Source organism: Lingula anatina, chromosome 1, assembly GCF_051362555.1.
Source record: "Lingula anatina isolate TDL-2025a chromosome 1, LinAna3.0, whole genome shotgun sequence".
NCBI lineage: Eukaryota > Metazoa > Brachiopoda > Lingulata > Lingulida > Lingulidae > Lingula > Lingula anatina.
This window is the reverse complement of record NC_141767.1, coordinates 58,942,140-58,965,889: the sequence shown is the minus strand read 5'-3', so window position 1 is coordinate 58,965,889 and position 23,750 is coordinate 58,942,140. Positions and strand designations below refer to the sequence as shown.

General features: G+C 35.0%; 1 protein-coding gene across 1 annotated transcript in view; it reads left to right on the top strand.

Annotated features, from left to right (window-relative positions):
- LOC106166381 (uncharacterized) overlaps nt 1-23,750 on the top strand; it is an 87,994-nt gene that overhangs the window by 18,801 nt on the left and 45,443 nt on the right. The window contains exons 4-8 of the mRNA XM_013544921.2: nt 1,382-1,481; nt 2,847-2,937; nt 12,666-12,711; nt 13,530-13,599; nt 18,517-18,628. Of these exons, the coding sequence (XP_013400375.2) occupies nt 1,382-1,481; nt 2,847-2,937; nt 12,666-12,711; nt 13,530-13,599; nt 18,517-18,628 (419 nt within the window). The remainder of the gene's footprint in view (nt 1-1,381; nt 1,482-2,846; nt 2,938-12,665; nt 12,712-13,529; nt 13,600-18,516; nt 18,629-23,750) is intronic.

Sequence of the window (23,750 nt, the reverse complement as noted above, 5' to 3'; positions counted from 1 at the left end):
AAATGTGACCTTAAAATTGACCTTTGACCTATTTTACACCATGAACTGAATTTTGCAAATTTTGCTTTCCTTTTATCTCCAAAACTGGCTGAGATAGGTCCGTAGTTACTATTGAACTTGAATAGGAAGTCCTATACTGGCAATCTAAATGTGACCTTAAAATTGACCTTTGACCTACTTTTCACCATAAACTGAACTTTGCAAATTTTGCTTCCCTTTTATCTCCAAAACTGGCTGAGATAGGTCCATAGTTACTATTGAACTTGAATAGGAAGTCATATACTGGCAATCTAAATGTGACCTTAAAATTGACCTTTGACCTACTTTTCACCATGAACTGAACTTTGCAAAATTTGCTTCCCTTTTATCTCCAAAACTGGCAGAGATAGGTCCATAGTTACTATTGAAGTTGAATAGGAAGTCATATACTGGCAATCTAAATGTGACCTTAAAATTGACCTTTGACCTACTTTTCACCATGAACTGAACTTTGCAAATTTTTCTTCCCTTTTATCTCCAAAACTGGCAGAGATAGGTCCATAGTTACTATTGAAGTTGAATAGGAAGTCATATACTGGCAATCTAAATGTGACCTTAAAATTGACCTTTGACCTATTTTACACCATGAACTGAATTTTGCAAATTTTGCTTTCCTTTTATCTCCAAAACTGGCTGAGATAGGTCCGTAGTTACTATTGAACTTGAATAGGAAGTCCTATACTGGCAATCTAAATGTGACCTTAAAATTGACCTTTGACCTACTTTTCACCATGAACTGAACTTTGCAAATTTTGCTTCCCTTTTATCTCCAAAACTGGCAGAGATAGGTCCATAGTTACTATTGAAGTTGAATAGGAAGTCATATACTGGCAATCTAAATGTGACCTTGAAATTGACCTTTGACCTACTTTTCACCATGAACTGAACTTTGCAAACTTTTCTTCCCTTTTATCTCCAAAACTGGCTGAGATAGGTCCATAGTTACTATTGAACTTGAAAAGGAAGTCATATACTGGCAATTTACTGTGACCTTGAAATTGACCCTTGACCTACCTTACGAAGAACTTAAATTTGATTGTACCATATATATTTTTTGCAATAGTTTAAAAATTCTTGTTGATTGCATTTTTACAGCTTGTCAAGCACAAAACTGGTGGCTGTGTCCCTTATTTTGTGTATGTGGGGGTCTATACGAATGCGTTTGCTCCAGCTGGTGGTACAATATTTGGAGGCGGTATCGCCTCTCTGATCCTCTAGTTAAGGAAGAGAGTTTGGTATTGTAGTGTGTATGGTTAATGTTGTTATTAAAAGAAAACTGCAGGTCTGCAATCAATGCATGTTCTGAAATATTCTCTTGATTTTTCTTGTATTTGGTTTTCAGCAGACCACCGCTACCAGACAGTGTATAACTTACTGCAAAGTGAGCGCATCTACCAGCTCGCACTGAAAAGCATCTTTGAAGTATATGCTGAACCTCTCAGGTACCAAGCAAGTATAGGCAGCACCATATAGGGCCACAAACTCAGTGTTTAAGTTAATATTTGTTCTTGGCCAGTACTTTTAAAATGCTATTTATAAGTTATTGTAAAAAGAACTTCTTAATCATAAACTTTTTATTGGAAATACTTTGATTGAAATATTGGGTGTGGTTACAAATATTTATAAGGCAGTATTAAATATGAACACTTTTTTTATTGCTTTTTGATCAAAATGCTGCCTTGCTCTAAAGGTTACATCTATATACCATCTGTATAAATACCATTTGAAGATAATAGATTCACATTAGAGACATTTACAAACTCCATGTTTTCTTGTCACAGGTGTTATATGATTGCCACTTCACAGCTTCTTGTCTGAGCTCAATCCATGTCAAGTTGTAACTATAAACACTTGAGGCAGCTAAAAAACTTTATTGCATGCCATTTTGCAAAAGGCAAACATAAGGTTTATTTCGGATTTAAAGTTCACAGAGATGGTGTTATAGAAGAAATTGTACAATGTTCATAGTATTCATGTTTTTTTTGTTTTTTTTTGTAGAAAATATACATCATGAATTATAGAATGGTCATTTTAGGACCATTTTCTCACTTTGGTTTAATCTGAATGAACAGTAGAATGCATTCTTTGCATCTTCCCCTCACAGAGGGTAGCTGCCCAGTATTTCTTTACTTATAAAGCAGGTATTGTGTCTTTTAGCATTGACACAGGCGATTTTAAACAGAAATTATAAGATTTAAGATGATGGAAATTCTGACCATAAGCAGGCCATTTTAAAGAAAGACATCTGGAAACAGTTACCTCTGCTCTGGCTGTTTTCTGACATGAACAGTGTGCAGCACATCTAAATTATGATTGCCTCAAATATGTGTTTAATACACCTGACACAGTGATGTTCAGACCTATAAATACTTTATTTGTTTTATTGCTGAGCTTGGGTGGATAATAGATCATTCGTCCAAGTGCTGAGTTAAAGCTGGCACTCAATTTTGAACAGAATGTGATAGGTGTTCATTGCTGCAGCACATCCAAACACAACTGCTAATTTTTCTTTTGAAAACCTGAAAGGGGTCTGTCTATGGATATAAATTGTGCATAGAAAAGGAAGGTGATTTTTAGATTGATGTTATCTAATATTTGCTTTATTACAGTGAATATACTTACATAACACTTATAAAAGAATCAACTTTAAACCAATTTTGTACCACCAAATGCTTTGATTAAATTTTGTGTGGCAATTTTGTTAGGTTTTGTCAAGAAGAATTTGTAATTAGATTATATAACAATCATTTTTTGCATCATGGTGTTTCAGTTCATATGTATATTTTCAATGTCATTTTGTGTTTTAGAAAATTTACATCTCAAAGCAGAGAAGATCATATTCTGTTGTTTAGTGGTGCTGAGGCCCTGCTGTCTCTGTCTTCCATGCTCACTCTTCGGGTAAGTTGTTAAATTTATTTTATATTTTTATTATTTTAAATACTTTTACAATATCATAAAGCAGGACTAATACCCATACCATATTCTTCTTGTCCTTATACTTTGTGTTTGCTTCTTTGCTGATGCTTCTTTACCATAAGTTTGACTGTCTTTGAAACCAGTTCAGAATATTAGATAATCAAATTGCAGAAAGGTAATAATTGGCCATAAAGAAAAAGTTGATGCTAGTTGTGAAGAGAAGTGTTATCTCAATTCTTGACTTTTGCCATAAGTCAGAGAAATGCAGTCTACTTACCATGGCAATAAACACTTAATCAATACAAGATGAGGATTTCAAAGCTAGTGAAGTACCAAGGAATTTTTATTTATGATAAATAGCTACCACGATGCCAGATGTGCCCCCTAGCCCTCCTCCGAATCATCCTGTCTCCAAGCAGTATGATGGGAGAGCAACACTTCCTATGTCCTTAACCCAGTGCAAGATACATAAAAAAGGAATTTAATCAGTTTAATCGGTCACCTAAGTGGAGGATGATTTTGTCTTGGTGTTGATTCTCTAGAAAGGCTAATCTCCTCACTCTTGAAATTGGTTCTGGCTTTATTCCCTGCATAATAGAAAAAGTGTGAGATCTCCTTAGATCTGGTAATAAATGAGTTTGATGAATGCCTACCCACTTCTTACAAACGGTATGTTTTTATAGCAAGTTCTGTATCACTGTGCATATAAAGGTGGTATTAAAGTCTGAGCCATTATTATCTGGATTGCTGAAGCAGGCAGGTGAACAGAAGTAAGTCCTTCAGTTCTGTTTAAATGTTGGGGTGGGGACATGTAAGCATGCTTCTTGTAAGTGATATCTAAGAATTATGAAGATATCTGCAATCAATCCAAGTCCACATTTACTCAGAGATGTCTGGAATATTTCTATCACAATTTGAGGCAGGCATAGAGTTGAAATCATTTGTAGTCAAAATTTGAAACACAGCATTTATCATCTTGAAGCATCTTACTTTGAAATCTGGAATTTAGAAAACCTTTTAAATTGAATTTAAAATGGGCTTTCTTCTGTCATGCAAGTTCATTATAGGGTTCACAAAAGCTCGTTTATCTATATAAAGATTGACAGGAAGTATTTTTTCACAATAAAACCCAGTTCATATTACAGTTCTTTGCTTGTTCGTTTGATCATGTGATATGTTGAAAATCACACCACTATGGCCACACAAATGATGCCCTAGCTTCATTGAGAAATAAGAAATCAGCATTCCAGCTTCGTTTCAGGAGGTAAAGAGAAGCTGGCACTAGCCTCAAGCTTGTTACACAATACAATGGAAAAAAGTCATAGGGTTCCACATAATCTGATCTCCCATATTTGCTTTGGAATTAAAAGCACAGGAAAGCAATGTGGCAGAAAATCTCATTCAAAGAGTTACGCGCTTGCCAAATAAAAAAGATTCGCTCTTCCTTGACATTGTGGTTGCGCTGTCGTTTGATCAAAGATTGAGACGTGATTTGCTGTTTTGATGGGCAGATTGTTGTGGGAGTCGGAATTATTGGAAGTATGCATTGAGTTGAGAATAGAATTTGGGAAAGGCACGGGTAGCAGTGTCGTTTTATTCAGTCTCACTGTAGTCAATCTGGATGTACATACATGAAAGTCACCATGGGTTTTACAATATGCTGCAGCTAGTGGAATTTGCTCTCCAGAATGGAGTTTATTCATAGATAATAGGTGGGTTACAGTAGGTTTTTCAAAAATTTATTTATTTTGCCTTTGAACATTTTTAGATTGTGCTGCATATAAAGGCATCATGAAAGTCTCAAAGAATTAAGTGCCATCCATGAATGTAGGAAAGAAGTTAGGAATGAATTGTGCTGCTTCAGGGTCAATTGATAAATTATTTTCTTAGATATCATTTAACCAAATAAAGATAAGCTGCAGTTCTTGTTTTTAAAATTGAATGTAGATCCCCCACCTGGGATTCGGATATCAGTTTTTTTTTTCAATTAAATGGAAAATATTTATAAATAGGCCAATTTCTTTAGGCACAGATAAGAATAATTAATATATATTTATCAGGTAGCAATAAAAAGATGGTTTTCATGTAAAACCACTGTTGCTGTGCATAATTTATATATTTTTCAAAATATACCAGATATCTTTGATCTGGCATTTCTTTTTTAAACTTGTGATAAACTTGTTTCAATAAGGTTTCATTATCTCACATTTTCCAGCCTGGAGTTTTATGTTGGCTAGCATTCTGTTGGCTTAAATGTCATCATTATAGGGTTTTCAAATTGAAATGAAGCTTACATTTTATAGATTCCTTTGTGAACAGACAAATTGTACAGTTTTGTCCCATGCTGTGTCTATGTAAGTGAAAATGTTCATCCCACAGTATTCTTTTCTTATCTATATGGTTTATAATGGTTTGACATAGAAATAAACCTTTCACAACTACTTGACCATAAATCCTATCTCTTACATAAAAAATGAATAGGCAGTCATGAGGAGGACCAATTATAGTTACCAAATACATTTTCCTATGTGCTCGACCAATTTTCCCTAATGACCCCTATTTTTCTAATGTATGGACAAGTTAAGTAATAGGTCTTGGTTGAAGCTTGTGACAGTGCCCCAGTGATATAATTGAAAGAGAAAAATGTGCTTGTACCATGAAAAAGAGTGTACGAATGTGAGAGAAAAGAATGGTATTTTGTTGAGAATGTGAAGGGGATGAAGTGAGGCATTTTGGTTAATGTGTGTTCATGTACATAGTTACTGGACAGGGGTATTTAAAGGAGATATGTTCGTCATCGTCTAGAGAAAGAAAACTGAAAAGGAAAAAAGAAAATTGTATACCTAATTTATAAGCCATAGATCCCAGCACAAGGCAGGTATGCAAGGTAAAGCATAATCTTCTGAAACTAAGAGGGTCTGCAGCAGTGAAACCAGAGTCTAATCCAGGCAAAATGAGAGTGGAGATTAGATTGAAAAGGCTCATGTTTGCAATAATGCTTTTCTTTTTGCTGGGTTTCTTACCTTGTATTTCAGACTCTTTATAGAGGAAGCTGTTTTAAGTGAGCCTTTAGGAACAGACTGTAAACTGAAAATAGAATGGCTTGTGGATAGGTCAAGGGATTGCTGAGCTTTTGTGGAAACTAAAAACTAGTCATTGTATATATTGTACCAGTATTGCCTTTGATGATTTGGGATAAGATGGACAAGTCCTTCTAGGCTGTAATCTATTTTTCTATTATCTATTATTGTACTCTAGTTTTCTCTTTTATCCCTGATTTCTTTTTCTTTGCATGTAGAAAATAACACTGCACGTAGATTGAAAAAAAAAATGTTGATCAGTTCTAGCAAGACATAGCATATTATATCTGACTCTGTCATTACTGGTACCTGAGAGCTAGTCCTGTTATTTTTGTATATGAAAACACAACTTGGGTACGTAGGATAAAAACCACCCAGGATTGGTGAGAAGGATAGACTGACTACATGAAGTTGATTCAGTCATGAGTGGTTGTGGTAATCAATGTGCTGTGTCAGTTGTGTTACCACTGAGGAGGTGCTGATTGTTCTTCTCATGCGCTCGTTTGTGTGCTCTTGATTCTCATGTGTGGGATTGTGTTGCACACGCAGTCAGAGGAACTAGTTGGGTGGAAAGTGGAAAGGTAGACTTTCTAAAGGCAGAGCAAATAGTTGACCTGGGTGAAAAGTCTGATTTGTCACCTGTGTTTGCCCACTTTGGCTGCGCCTTTCTCGATTGTTTACAGATGTGTTCTCACCTGTTTACGAATACGTAACCAGTGACTGCAGGAAGTGCACAGGTCTGTATGCTTTGATGCTTTCAGTTTGTTTAAAGATTGACTTTAGGTAACTAGACATTAGGCCAACAATGACGTCTTTGAGAAGGGGAGATTTTTACCACAATAGAGTCCCGTTTACGCTAGTATGATCTTGAAGATGTCAAAGAATAAAACTAATGGGACAAATCATATTGGCTGGTTTGCGAGTGTTCTGGTACTGGCAAGTTTAGTTTTCTGTGTGCTGGATACATTGTGATTTTCATTTTGAGATTTTTATGACTGGGTAGAAATAGGAGGGATTCATCTTTGGTTCAAACAAAAAGTTTGGCATTTTACCAAAAAATTCAACTTCATGTGAAAAATGTGTGCTATTATATACAGCTTCACAGAGGAAAGGAGGAAATGCAAAACATGGAGTAAGTAGTGCCAGTAGCATAGAAAGCAAATATTCAAGAGCACCTTAGGGAAAATACATTTCAGGACACACATTTTACAGGTGGTAGAATGTAGACATGTAAAGAGCTTGTCAAGTAACATGAACCTTTTTCAATTCAGATTACACGTGACCTTAGCATTGCTTGTTTAAAGAAAACACACACACCCAGAAGGACCCAACAGTGTTATTCATAATTGCTACACTTTTTTTGGATTAAAACTAATCAGGTGTATGGGAGGGGTGTTGCATGTATTGTATGGTGGGAAAACACAATATTTCACAAACCTCCCAGAGGGACATGGGTGTCAGTTGATAATGGACAATGTGTCATGTTCTAAGTTGCCAATCAGGCCAGAATGTTTAAATTTTAGGAAAGGTTATGAAAATCTTAATGTAGGTGCCACACTACATAAGGATAGCTGTGTGGATGAAAAGAGGATTAGATTTTGGAAATAATAAATTTTCCTTTATGGCTTGCAAAGAGAAGAGCATAATTTAAGCTCTTTTTTTTCTTTTTATATCAGGATTCCTAATGATCTGGCGCAGGTTTTGGCAATTATATCTGTAAGTTTGATGTGACAGTCAGTTTTGAATTGAACATTACAAGAATAGCTGATCATGTCCACATGAAAAATATGCAGATAACATATACACAAAATTCTAAATTTAAAGGAAAATGAATCACTTATCCAATTTGCCGTGGACATAATATATTATTGATCATGTTTGAGGGCAATAACAAAAGCATTTTCCAAAGATAGAACAGAAATGAAAAAAAAAATTAAACAAGGATTGCATGCATTGACATATGAAGAGTGTAGTTGAACTGACAACCCTAGCAGGTTATGGATGATCATAGTCTTAAATTACACTGAAATGACAGGTGATTATTGTCTCAAATTGCTTCTCATGTCCTCAGATAGCTGGTTTGGTGACTTTATGATTTGATACTGATTTCTAATATTATATTGTGAGCTTCATCCTTAAGAAAGGATCATTTGTTATACTTAAGACTTTCACTTGGAGGTCTTTTTAGATAATTTTATTTGTAATAAGTATTAAAAGTTTGGTGGTAAAATATATAGTTGTGCAAATACCAAAAAACTTTTAAACATAGCATTTTAATGATAGAGATTAGAGATGTGGCTTTTCATGTGAACCACCAGGCTACAAGTGTCAGAATTGGATTTTTTGTCAAAAGTCTGTGCGTTTGAAATTATAGTCATTTAGCATGTTGGGAGTGTGGAAAGATTACTGAAGTGCTTTTGTTCTCAGAGCCTATGGTGATGTTACCAGTTCATCAAGTGTCAGTGGGAGCAAGGTGATCCATGTCACCACAGGCAAAGAAAATATTCAGCTGGTAGAAAAAGTTGGTTTGAAAAGATCACAATTGAAAGGATGAAAGTGTACAACTTCCCCGAGATGTCCTAGCAGTGTCCTTATTATGGAACAATATCAGGATAGCGTCCCTTTATGGCCTGACAGTAACAGCTACAATACAGATTTTTATTTGAGAAAAAATTGTAAGTTTATTTATTTATCATCCATGGGAAAGACATGTAAGAAAATGATTCTGTAGCTGTGAATGCTCAATAATATTTTGAACCCATTACAAATGCCTAGCAAGATAACCTGGAGAGTAATTAGCCTAACCAGTGAGTTAATGTAGTAAACAGTATCATGGTGGAGAAAGATGAATTAAGCCTACACTTCACTACCCTGGCAATAGCCTTGCAAAAGATAAGATGTTTTCCTGATGTTGTGAAATTCAAGATTATACATGCAGCATTTGACCAAAGATTTATTTCAACTTTTATGTTCATTTTGATGGAGATTTGTAATCTTTGTTATTTATCTGTCACCTGTCATGCATGATGGATCAGATTGATTTGTGAGATGTGGGTTCCAGTAAAAAAAAAATTAATGTGTCTGTATGTGTGTGAATAACGTAATTCTAGTCTTGCCAAGCAATGCAAAATTTTTTTTAAGTCATGTGCAAAAATTTATGCCAAAGGGAAAAAAACTCTTCAGCTGTTTTGTTATGTTACGCAGCTTTAAAATCCTTTCAAAATATGTGTGTGGAAATGAAAAAAAGAATGAAAAATTCTTATAATCTTCATCATTCTTTTTTGGTTAAAAAAGTTTTAAGGTCCAAGCTTTCCCCTATTGGAAATATGCCAAAAAATAGAAAAAAGGTGAAAAATTCAAGTTGCATCACTATAGGGGAGAATAACATAGCTCTGATTGCAGCTTGTTTGTGCGAAATTTTGATTAATAGCCAGGGAAGCTAGCACCCATATATAATCTTTGTTGACAAATGTTACTTTTTTATCAAGATTCCTGTCAGCAGAAGTGATCCTATCAGACATGTTGACAAAATGTGTCATGTTAAATGGCCTGTATGGAGGCCAAAATCATAGCACTTGGAGAAGGAGTTACAGAAAATTACACATCAGCTGATATATTGCCTTTCGCTTTGTGATTTATATCCACAGATCTGGTTTACTTTTTGCTTTAGGAATGACACTTTTGTTGGATAATCCCCATGAGAATATTTGCAAAGGAATTGTGCTTGGGTTATTAGACTCACACTGAAATTTTTTGTCATCATAGTTATGCTGTTCCAACATCTAATGAGGAAAGATAAATATATAGTTTGAGAGCATGTAAGATTATTTTAACCTTGTGTTTTATAGCTATACTCAGTCTCTGGAACTTTAAATATTGTTTCATGTTTACCCTCTGATCAATTTACATTACCTTAATGACATTGTTTTAATTATATACAGACAGCTTGCTTTTGGATTATTCTGCACCAGTCATTAAACAAATGGATATGTAGAATAAGCAACAGTAGTTTATATTGCTTATCTAACCATAATAACTTCTAGTTTACAAATCACTAATGAGTGCAAAATCATGAGTTTTGTCCAATGGTGTTAATCCAGAAACAAAACCTTCTATTTGGACGGCTCAGGTGTAGTATAGATTTTGCACAGTTCATGTGGTGCTCAAATCAGTGGTAGGTCATCGAAATTGAATAGGAAATGGATGGCGATACTGTAGAAGGTGATACTGTTGTGAATTAATGCAGGTTTATAACCTAACTGCTTAGTAGAAGGGATTCTGATGCACAGTGGTTTTAGTATAACAAAGCACATTGTCAGCAGATCAGTTGGGAATGTATTATATTGAAGCAGTTGCGAAACGCAGCCCAACTCTGCTGGAAAATCGCCTTCATTAAGTTGGTAATTAGTCTTTTGAGGGAAAAGTAAGGGAACAAACATTGCCCATGTGGGTCTTGAGTTGTCCATTCTTCAAGCTGTAATGTTGGGCAACAGTGTTTTCCTGTATGATTTTGTGGTATTTTCCATAGAATCTCAGTCAGATAAGGCAGGAGCACTGTTGACTATAGTTCTAACACTTTCTGCTTATAACAGTAGAAGATTAAGAACTTATGTAAAAGATTGCTACTGTATGACAGAAAGGTAAGCCTAATGTGTATATGAATACTGATGGCTGGTTGACAAGTGATTCAGATGAAATGATACAATGATAGCAAGATTTTACAATGATATGATAATAGAAAGGTATTTATTTGTAATGTTAAAGTAAACTGGGGTTAATTTGACTAGGAATACTGCCTTACATTTTGAGTTGTAGCACATCGATCAAAGCATTTTTAAATTCATTAAAATCATTCCATGGGAAAGAGATCATAAGACATTCACACTGTACATCACTTTATGACAGTGTTCTGATATAGGATGCCACTTTATAGGTAGTGAAATACCTCAGAATGTTCCTATTCTTTGATAATGCAAAGCATTTAGCAGTAGATAAAGTGGACATAGCAAAACTGAACAAGAAATAAGCTATATTTCCATCATCAGATTGGATTGTTTAGTCTGTTTTTCATGGCTCACAGGCACCCCTCAGGTGAAAGTTTCACTTATTGGAACAGGATTTAATTCAAAGCCCTCATCCCTACTCATCACTTCAGGAAGCTATGCTTACAGAACCCAGTGATGAAGTATAAAACATGCATTAAACTAATTAATTTATCAATCACTATATGTTTCAACTGATCTAATGTAAAGGCTATTTTAGTCCCATGTTATTGAAGGTAGATCAGTAATGATGTTTTAAGGAAGAAACTAGTTTGACATTTGAAGATCAGGCAGTAATGGGTTCTTAATAGGGACTGATAAGTAAGACACTGTAAAGACAGTTTTATTTGCACCTTGCTGAAATCTTCTTTTAAAGTGTACAATAAAATTCTTTTAAAATTATTTGTGAACATATCAATCATATGGTGTTGAAGTATGTTTTGAAAAATATAAGGTGTTTGAAAATATATCAGGAAATATTCAACAAAAAAAGAGGGTTGTTTTTTTTCTTACATATGCCTGCCACATTTTGCGATTTTAAATCCCATTTAGTTAACTTTTTTTAAAATTTGCTTGCATGTCTTTATGTGTAAAAGATACTTTTTGTGTCAACTTTTGTTTTTCCCATGTTACTCACTAATGAAAGATTTGAGCTATTTGTCAGAAATATTTGGGGATATTTGTTCATTTACCTTTGGACTGTGGCAAAAGAGAGAAAAAATTTTATCAATTGAAAATATTCACAAAGATTTCCTACAGCACACACTTAGAGAAAGTGAACCAAAAGTAATTTATGTCTGGCAACTTTACGGTTGGATATCTTTGCAAATAACATTAATTATTTTTTCCTTTTTGAATGGGCTTGAATTTGCATTGTGTTCTGAAAATGGATACAAATATCTATATTTACAGTAATTGGTGGGTGATATAGGGTGTATTGGAGCCGAAAGTCCATTTCCTAGTTGTATAAATAGTTATAGAGGTGTAAAAAGGATCAACAGTTCAATTGTAAACATGGTTTTCTGTTTCTAACTTCCGCTCTGAAACATGAGGAATAAGTGTATAGGATTTCTTGAGCTTTGCAGCAACGCAGATGGGAAAATCAACTCAGTTTAATTTTGGCTGCTAAATAAATCTGACTTGATGTAACAGTTGTTTATAGCACCAACATTACTTTGACGGTTGCCTGGATGCGTGCAAAGCCATTGCCGTTATATAGCTAGTGTAAGGTATAAAAATCAAGGTCCAGAAGCTAGGAGGCTGCTTGCCCCAGGACAGTTACTGAATCATTTATGATTTAGTCTGTGATCACACATTATAAAAGTGCCTGCTGGATCAAAAGTCTCTGACTTTATAGCTCATGTGATGGCATAGGCTTGTATGCCATGCACTACAGTGCTGCTGTAAATGAATATAGCAATTCCTGAGTACCTGTGTAGTGGGTGGTATATCTTTATTACTGGACATTATTTCTGCAGGTTAAGTAATTTATTGTGACACTCCAGTTGAAAAATTGTATAATGTGTAGTTCACATTTGTGTTATAACAGTAACATCAGTTTAAATGTGACTGTATTTTACTTTTCCAGTTAGAGCACACCTTGGAACTGTGGGACCCAGGTACCTCTAGGATTGGTAAGTTCACCAACTATTGTTTTAAGGCACCAGCTTGGTGACTTTATTCCTTTTTAATTTAAGTATGAAGCAATCATATTTTGGAAATGAAAAAAGAAAAAATAAAGATTAATCTAGAAATTGATTCTTCAAAATTATCATGCATGTTTTCAGTTGTTTTTTTTTTTGTCGAAATCAAATGTAAAAAGAGTTGGTGCCCAATTTTACTGTAAATGGTATTCTATGTATGTTTACTACACTTGCTTTCCATAATAGCATATCTCTTGGTTATTTATAGTTATCTGTTTCAAAACAGAGGCATTTTCACTTTTGCTAAGTAAAAATTAAAATTTACCAAACCATAAGCTTGACACACGATTTTATTTTTGAAATAGACTTGGTGCGTTTTTTTTTTTTTAATTCTTTAATAAAAATGTAAATGTATTAATGTGTGAAACTTATGTGTTAGGAATTGTGATAATGTCTCCTGTGCCTGAGGTTTTTTTGCAACATTGCTGGAAGTACAAAGAGGTTTGAATGTTAGCAAAAAGTCATCAAAGTACCAGTAGAAAACTGATAGCAGTTGCTTCATTACAAAAGATATCAAATTCAGTCCCACTTTGAAATGGTGTTGGGTTTATTCAACAGCAAATATGTCTATTTTGGCTGGCTGACAGTTTGGACATGTCCAGTGATGACCAGTAAAAGCTGTGGGTTTTCTACCGCCCAGGTAGTTTTCCACTCCAACAGTACTAGCTGTGAAATCTTTATCTGGAATTAGGTAATGAAATGTTACTGATGATGTGCTAACAATCATGGTAGTGCATTTTATCTTACAGGTAATTTGTTCTCAAAACAGTTCTGGCTGAGATATGAGGAATATCAACGGAACTTCAAAGTGATCAGACAGTGAGTACATTGTAGAGTGTTGCCTGTAAAGATGTTTATAAGGCTATCACTATTTAAGGGGGCAGGGACCATTCTTTCAGGTATAAACAGCTGAGAAAGGGAAATATTGAACCTTTTGTTAGTTTGTGGTCTGTGGTCTCATTGACAAACTAAATAGGACAGGGGAAATGAAGAAAAATAGAAAAGCAAGAAAAGGTGAGTTGGAGATATTTGTATATGTGTATACTGACAACCTTTGCTAGGGGTATGTTATTCTTCCATCTTTTTTGATGAAATAATTAAAAAGAAAGACACACCGAGGGGATTTTTATCCTAATATTTTCATAAGAAGGAATGTAGTGTAGTGTGCCTTCTGAGATTTAAAAAAAAAAACATAATGGTATGATATCATTTTTATGGAAGCTGTTGAGCAAGTTGGGTGAGATTTTGGAGACAAAGGGAACTGTTCAGTAAAAGCGTAGGTAGGAAACATGGTTTGTTATTTTTTGATAAATCACACATGATTTGAATCAAAATTGGTATAAATTTTGTAGATTTGCACTTTTTGATAAATGTGTTAATTCAGTGAATGATTGGGCTAGGTGCACTCAGTGACAGTCCCCTAAACAACTGCCCCCCCACCCCTGTTAACACAAGCTAGTACATGCCAGTGCATGGTTTAAGTAAGCTTACCGTCTGTATAGCTGTTGTTTTCTTTATTAGACTTCCTCTGTAATGATGCACTTAGTGATGAAAGTGATGTCAAGTGGGGCATAGGCTTGGATATGAGCACTTGATACAATCTGGGCCTCAGAAATCACAGCCTCATATTAGCCCATGGGATTAGCAGTGGTCACACCTGACAGTTTGGGTCTTACCCAACACAATGTCTGCAACAACAAGATGATTCGTTTCTTCTGTGAGATTTAATCTTTTCTGCCAGATTTATATGGATTTCGTAAGGGAATTTATAGGTAAGAATAAAGACTGTCCACTGTCATTGTGTCCTTTCTGTTCCCTCTAGTACAATTGATAATGACAAGTTGTTCATTTCCAAGGTCACAATTTACTGTGCTTCTGCTGTGAGCTACTGTAGAAGATGAGAAATATTTGAAGAAACTAGATACTGGCATCCTTTTTTAGCATCTGTGAGAATTGGAAAGTTAATTAAACAATATGGGGATAGTGGTTGTGCATTTTGTTAATTTATTTTGTGGACAATAATTTCAGCAGTAACTTTGATTCTGTCCTGGGTCATTTTATGGGATTAGATTTTTAGCTTCCCAGTTGGAAAAAATAAAGACAACCATCCCATTCAACAGAAGACTTTCATTAGATTAGATTTGTATACACAATAATAATAATATAGAGAAAAAAATAATACATCAATTCATTTCTAAATTTATTATTGTCTATGTCATAAAAATGGATATATTTACCAATTTGCAAAAGACATATATGTAATATTTGACATATCTTTGTGAGAAATGTTTGCTAGTAGATACCAAACAGATAGTGATCATAATGATATTGTGTGACAAAGATGGCATTCAGATTCATGCAAGCTTGGTCGATCCAACTCTGCAGAGGATTCTCCCTAAAGTGCAATTAGTGGAATCAGCTTAATTGTTTGACGTGCTGCCTCAAGCAGCTAGGGGGTAATAAACCATTGTGTGCTGATTTCACTGATTGTACATAGCGAGAATCTCCCGCAAAGTTGGACCTACCTAACTGCGTATAGTACGACATGTGAATCTGAGTGCACTCTAATTTTGAGAGATGGAAGGTGGAGGAAGGGATTTCGATAATAGTATATTTGCACACACACCCCCCCCAATCGTTTGCAAAGTAGAGACACTGCTTCATTTCAGCTTAGAAGTCAAACTTGCTTGAGTCAGACTTTAATCGAAATGTACCTGTTGTCCAGTTTTTTACCATCACAGATTAAAAATGTTTCCCTTGCCACAACTATGAGATGAATAGATTTTGCACATTTGATAATTTACGGGGAACTTCTCATCATCAATCCTCAGATCTAATGTAAAGGTGAGAGAGATATATTTAGACCCATTCAATAGAACATGACAGTGCAGCATTTTAAATATTTGACCATGAAAGTAAACATGCTAACGTGAATAAATGGCCAACCAGTCTTCAAAACTAGTTATTTGGTTTCCTGCTTGAGCAACAATATTTGCTAGAGCAAATGTCCACACCTGGAGGCAGGGGCATACACTGGGACTTTCTATAGTTGGATGGTGGTCAGTGACTGTTTTGGCAAAGGTCACTGATTTTTGGTCTCAGGGAGTTGACCAAGCAAATAGTAGTCAAAAAGAGTTATGCTACTGATATATGAACACAGGCACTGCATGTTCCTGTCTCAGAGGAATTGGTGAATTGATGGCATGAATGGTTTAATATTGACTTTTGGAATGATAAAACTGAATGGGCAGTGCGCGGCTTACTCACAGACATTTTAAGGGGTGCTTAGTTTCAAACCAAGGGGATAATTTTAGCCCTAAAGGTAAGGATATATGAAAAATTAAGGATTTATGAAAATGGTTCAAAAGGACGAATGTTCCAGCTGTTGAATGAAAAGTATGTGTTTGTTATTTACTAAACAAAATAGTAATTGATTTTTTGGTAGGGAAGTTCATTTAATGATTGGTCATCTCAGGTTAAGGAAAATGGTCAAAATTGATGAAAAAAGAAGTATTATTTCTGGATTTCATGGTAAACAAATCAATATTGATATCATTTAAAATGTTATAATGTTAGTTTGGAGGAAATATCATTGTTAATTATCAGTTATTGTTCATCTTTCTCTCTCTCTCTCTCTCTCTCTCTCTCTCAAAAAAAAAAAAAAAAAAAAAAAGATTGCATGTTCTGTCTTTTGAACATCAATCTTGGGTTAGCTTCATGTCTGCATGTCAGTTATTCTTGTACTGTGGCAACATTAAACTGTTCCTGGACCATGTAATGAGCAGAGGCAGCTGAATCAAGTGTAATTTTTTTCTTTTGTAAGAAAAAAGGTGTGTTCAACAGGTTTAATCATACTAAGGACATTAGCTTGCTCTGTCTTAGACTGCCTTTAAAGAAACTGTTCTCGATGTTATGGTAAGTGCACTGAGTGTGTATGTGTGTCAGGTGTGGGGGGAGATGGGGGGGGGGGGGGGAGATATTTGTCACAGAACGTATGATTTAGTTTTTTTACAAATTTAGCAAAGTCCATGGATATATGTATAAAGGCATTACTATGGCCTCTGAGCACAAATATATTCTCTTACTAGTAATGAACTGACATTAATTGATGGTCATCGTCATGTTTGTGTTTCAAATGTGGACTAATTAATCAGATAATAATGTAGAAGGTGCTCTTCCAAGGAAGACGTCATTGTAAACTGACAGATAAAGTAATGCAACTGGTGTCATCACTTCCACAAAGCTCATTTGACAAACAGTAATGAGATTCTAGAGAGGGGCATCAGGAGTAGAGATCAGGACAAGTTTTCATTTAAGCACTGGTAGTACTAGGAATGAATTAATGTGAATGATCAATTTAATTGTAAAAGTACATTTTTCTAGACTGTTATCTGAAAAACCTAGTGCCACATGTTGCATATAAAGTTTAGTAGATGAATAACAATGTAGTTGTGTTAGGACTATAGCTTATGCTGATTGTGGCTGGAAGAAGGTATGAAAGTGGGTTTGTTTCATTTAGATAGAGTAAATTGTTTTGTTGGTGACTTATATTTCTGAACACAATTTTTTGAAAATTCTTTTCATTTTGAAGCCGTTTTAAGAGCCAGCATTGTCTGCAAATAATGAATAGAATATATGTTTAGCTTTTCTGTAGCTTTCTATAATTTAGCATGTATACAGATGCTGAATGCAGTGTATTTAAACTATTAGAATTCATCATGCAGACTTTGTTTTTTGTGATTGGCATTATCTTGTAAATGAAAATGGCTTGATAAGAATTATTTTTATAACTTGGTTTAAAGAGGATTATATTGAAATTGAATATGCACTTCAAGCTAGTAAGCATTATTAGTCATGATAGTGTAAATCTTGTTGTTGTGCTTTGTCCTTTTACCAAAGGAACCCAGTAACATTGATTTGTTATTAGATCATTATATTGCTGTGTGAAAGAATTGATTGAAAACAGCTAGATGAATAGTAAGTAATGGTTGCGGGGAAGGGTGTGCTTTAGTAACACTTAAGACATTACACCCGAGGAATTCATTAATGATTTAAGCGAGAACTCATTCCCTCCTACTATGAATTTTGGCCAATAATAAGGGTTATTTCTTGTTGTCTCAGGAATATAAGTTATTTCCTACAAATTTCAATATAGTTTTTTTTTAAATAAAATAATAATAATATAGGCAGATACAACATGATAGTCCCCCCCCCCCCCCCTGAAAAAAAAAGAAAGAAAGAAAGGGAAAAAATCTTTTCTTGATATTATGGATTTACCAGTGAAGTTTGTTTTTGTCAGGTAAGTCAGCAGTATTGGAAGACTTTGTTGTGGAACCCAGCATATCAGTGCTCATGGGATGATGTAAAATCCAATACATTGATTCAAGTGAAATTGTACCACAAAAGGTTTTGTTAGACACCCTGTAAAATAATGGAACCATTATTTCATATGAAAGTTGCCAGAAAATATCTTTAGCCACTTTTTTTTCTGAATAATATATTTATTGAGCCATTGCGTTCAAATACATTTACTGATTTCATAGAAGTCAATTTTAGCATACTCGATAACATAAATTCATGTTTCTCACCATTATAACATTCAGACATTAGTTGACTTTAGACATGTTCAGTGCACTATTTTTTCATCTTCTTAAAATTGTTGTGCACTTGGCTTAGTTTGAAGAAATATATTTCAATTAGGGTCTTAATTACATCTATATTTGTTCATTATTTCAGATTTTTGAAACAGAAGTGGACAGAAGATAAAGAGTTTGTGCAGTTCTGCAGTCTACGTGTAAAACAAGGGGACGTCACAAACAAATCCATAGGGTCCTTGCTTTTTCTTCCAGTAAGTAAACAAGTGCATGTTGAAGTTGTATTTTTGAATTTTTGAATGACAGATGACAAAAATTCTGCCAGAAAGAATGGTACTAGGGGTCTTTTTATGTACTTACTTCTTTTATCTTGATTGAACATGAAGCAGTGGTACTACAGACCCAGTATCATACAAATACTAGGTAGGCTTTGTTTGCCTGGCTGCAGATTTATTTTGGCTGTGCTAGTCAAAGACAAAAATGAACACTGCTAGTGAGGTCAGTAGCTCTCTTATGATCATGTAACTTTTTTTACCACAGCTGATGTTACCTCTAAGGTGAGCTGACTCAGTGATAAACTGCTTGGCCCTTGTCAAGTGTATAAAGCCAACAGCCATCCCATTATTTCCTATTAAAATATCATCTAGCTTTGACAGAAATTATAGGATATTAGCACTATAGACATATCTTTTCTTAAAGGTATGTAATGTATCTGGGCCAATAAACTTGTCATCAGTTGTAAATCTATCTTATTGTGTATCCTTGTTTTACCTTCTATAGGAATCACCCATCTGATAATGGTAAGGAGTAATTGTGTATAGATATCATATAAATTATATCTGCCTCATTAGCCAGCATGTGTCTTTGTGGTTGTAATTAAAACAAAATCATATTGTGTGTTTTCAATTGTAAAACCTCAAAAATGGGTATTATAATGCATAGGTAAAGTCTGCAGAGCTGTTACCTGTCAGTGGAAAAAATTGCTCCTAGCACTGGTAGCTGATAAGGGATGACAACTCCTAAGTAAATTAGTTGGGAGAAAATAAGTTTATGGTTCACTGTCAATCTCTAGTGTCATCAAGATACAGTGTTGTTTTATGTGATTTTTCTTCTTTCTTTAACCTTGTACGAATTGAGTAGGATTTAATTGAAAGGTGTATAGAAAACATAAGGACAAAGTCACCAATTAGGGCAGTTTTTTTTTAATTTTTTTATAGGTAAGTAAATCGGGTATTCTGGACTGTTGGATATAGGCATTCACCATGGGGGGGGGGGGGGAGGGGGGGCAGGATTGAAATATTTGCTTACACACTGAAGGGGTGGCCTTCAACAGTATTACATAGAGCATGACTTACTGCTCTTTTGTAGCATTTGTAGTTATATGTGTTTTAATGTAGTTTCTCTGCAAACATTGCGTTTGTAAAGAAGTTTTAGAATTTAAGAGATTTCATGTCCTGCTGTGACTGTTTTGTAACATAATTGATAAGGAGAAAAGTCATTTTGGTGTTTTGTAAGATGGAAACACTAACGGAAATGAAAAATGAAAAAAATAGGGGAACATAGTCTACCTTACATAATTTCCAATCTGGTAAATACATGGCACACCACTGTTACTGTGCCTGGTGTGTGCAATGATAGTACCATTGAATAGTATTAATTATCATTGTCACAGCAACTTACAGGTTTGAAATATTATTTTTTGTGAAAAATGTTTGAATTAGCAAATGAAAGGGTGTTATTTTACATTTTTATATAAGAAGAAAATAATCACTTTCTGGTAATGTTCATAGTTCTAGCACTTAGTTGTGAAATGGTAAAAATTTATTAAGATTTTGTTCAATAATGGAAAAGGAATACAGGAAATGTTTTCTTGTCATGATATGTTTCATTTGCCTTGTATGTGCAATGGATATTTCCCTATGCAATTAAGTAGTAAAAGCTGACGAGATGAAGCACATGCATGGCACTTAAATACATAATGAAATATTCATATTGGGGATTTATATCTGTCAGCTCAACTTTCAAAACTTCCTGCCAGTACTTTTTTTTCATAGTATGTTGGTATGTAGATAGAGTTTATATTTGTGTGGAATATAATAAAATGCAGTTATCAGTCAAATTTTTATGCTTGGCTTGAGGGCTGAAGCGAGCCTATAATCAGACTCAGGTTAGATAGAAGGGTCTGGGTCGCAGTGGCCAAAGGAGGTGCTGCCATCTGGTGGTTTATAAAAGCTAACACTACTGCAGCAAAGGGAAAAAACATCAAGATGCATTCCCCATGCAGCATCATTTAACTGTGCATTAGAGGCTCTGAATTTTAGAAGGTCATTTTTAAGATCAGTAAATATTATGATTTTGGTGACTCATTCTTACCATATTTTCTTTTATTTATTAAGAAATTGCCTCAAAATATAAATAAAAATCTGATTAATATGGTTTTCTATTTGTCCTGCTAAATGCATTATTAAAACACCCTTTATTTTCAGCCAGAACACTGGCATTGGATTGGAAAGTATTGGCAATCTGAAGAATTGAGATACTTAGATGCTATGGATTTGAACATTCAATCTCTCTTATTGTGGAGGGATGCATCTTCTATTTGAAAAGACTGCTTTAATGTATATCAGAAAAGCATTTTCATGTATGATACACTTATGCCATTTTATCTCCTGCAGTGATCATGCCTTCCCCCTTTTTTTGCAACTTGTCCCCTTTCCTGCTACCGATTTAATCTGAGAAAGCTTAGATAATGCCCTTCAGAAATATTATTAAATTGTCTGCCCAAGACCCAGAAACTGATGCTTATATGGCGCCTCAATCTTAATTGTGTATATAAAGTTTCCTTTCATATGATGAATACATTGATTGGAGACTTGATAGTGCATTGTTTGTTACAACATTGTTGGTTATAACTTCCCCTCTATTTCAGAGTCTGTTTTATGACATAAGAATAACAGGGACGCTTGTTGTGATTATGGAGGATTTTTTGATAGAATTATTGGGCTGGCATATCCTGTGAGACTGAATAATGAACCTTTGCTATGATGTTCTATTTACATCATTTTAAGGCTAACCTTTTTAGTGACAAAATCTGATTTTTAATCTAGTTTATAGATAAAGATGAGGATTTATTCATTATTGCAACAAGTTCAATTTTGCAGTCACTGCATTTGAATGATTTCTCTTAGATTGCATTTATAATGTATATATCCCCAGGTGTTCTTATATTTCTGCAAAATTATTCATTTTTAAATATCACCTGTTTATGGTGGTAACAGTTCTGTTTCCATATTGTTTGCTTGTATATGTGTTACTCCAGTGCATTGCATAATGCATCCAGAGAGAGAAGCACAACAGAGGTCTCCTGGGTGCCAGTCATCTTGGAACATCTGAAAAGGCATCCACACTCCCTATTCCACATCACCTGTAGGCATTGTAGAGTAATTATCCTCCCCCTTTGACTGTTGCTTTAGTTTTCTGTTTAATTTACTTTTGAAAACATTTGTTTCCATTTTTGTTGGTGGGTGTTCCTTATTATGAATAATTATAGTTGTGACCCTTGCCAGAAAACCTCAATGGGGATCTGCTTATTAAAATAACAGGTAGCACAGTATGGATGTTTGTCTTTTGCAGGAGTTTGTTGACAAATAATTGTACCAGTAACTTAGTACTGTGCAGGCTTAATTGAGTGAAAAATGTATAAAAGAGTGTTGAGAGAACAGTTACAATTTTCCCACACTCGGACAGGTCAGGAAGGTCTGGACGTTTCGCATAAGTAGTGCGGAGAAAATGCCTCACCTGCGCCTTTATGGCCCTAAAACACGTGTGTCCTGCAACACGTGAGATGTCTAAAGAGATAAATTGGACAAACATTATTGCAGGCTTGAGTACACAAACTAACCTGGTTGACAAAATTGATAAATGACTGGATATTTGAAGACTTTTTTTTTCATACAGTCTTAAAGCTCCATTATAAAGTTAGAATGGAATTTGTTCTGGGTTTGCCATAAACTGTTTATCAGTATATAAATAACTTCCATTTAAATTGGTCCAAATGTTCTTCTATGTAATCATCTATTGCCTAATACGAAAATACATGTCTCCGTTGTATGATTTAAACATTGTTGGTTTTTCTTGACAAGGGATCAAATTCCTACAACTTTTCTGTAAATGGCTGAAAGTTGAGTAGTTCCAGACAGGTAGTTATATTACATGAAGAACTTGTCTTAATATATGGGGAACACTTGGAATGAAATTGGGAAGATGTTATTGTGTTAAGAGAGGAATGCTTGTAGGAGTTCTTTTTACAGTTTGCAACTTCCACTTGACTCAAAGAAATTCTTTTTCTGTTGTTTTCAATGAACCTAGAACAGGATACAACTTGTTGATTATTCTTCAAAGGCAGAGATATTTTAATGTTTACTAACACTTGCCGTCAGCTAACTTAATAAGCCCACTTCCGCACATTGTAATAGGGATATAGATATGGAAATTTCACTCCATTTTCATATCAACTATGTACACTAGGAGAATTTATTGACAAGGATCGGTTGCACAGGGTGGTGAAAAGGATGAAAAGAGATGGGGTTCCCTCGTGGTCGAATGGCTCCATTGGCCAAGTTTATGTACTCTGTAAGCCAAGCCCCATGGTCATAGAATGGAATTGCATTGAATCACTGTGCCACAATAGATTATCAAGCCCTGATGCTTCTCAATGGGCCCTTAGCTCTGACCTCTGCCGCTTTCTGCCATTGGCATTCCTCTATTAAGCCTTCATTTGCAGTAGAGGGTACTCTTCTTTAACATACAGGTTTTGGGCTATCTTATAAAGATCATCAGACTGGATTGTGGATGAAACCTTTGGGCTCTTAGGCATTTAGAATTTGAGCATATGGGGTTGGCTTTTGTCAAGGAAGTTGTGGAGTTTGTATTGAGAGAGTACATGGCGATGGGAGTCCACATTCATTGAGCTGCCATTTAGCCACATTTGATTGCCAAGTGATGTTGTTTGAGTTATTTGATCCAGTTCAGTTCACTTCTGTTGAGAAGAAAATGTCCTGTGTTTTGTCAGAGAGCCGCCAACTGGTAATGGAGCATTAGGCAACTGGAGATATCTGAACAACAGATGTGGTCAAGTTTATGTCACTTTTTAAAAGTGCAATTTTGAAAAGGAGCGGACGTCTGCCAGGCCCCAGGGGATTGACTTTCCATTTTGGGCTCAGTTACCTAGACCCATGACTAAGAGTGTCAAATTTGCTCTTATTTCATACCTGAAGAGAACTTCCTTTTCACATTACACACATGAAGACCTGACTCTGTGACATCATTAGGTGGATAAAACACATACAAAGGTGTGCAGCAGGGTGTCAGGTGTGG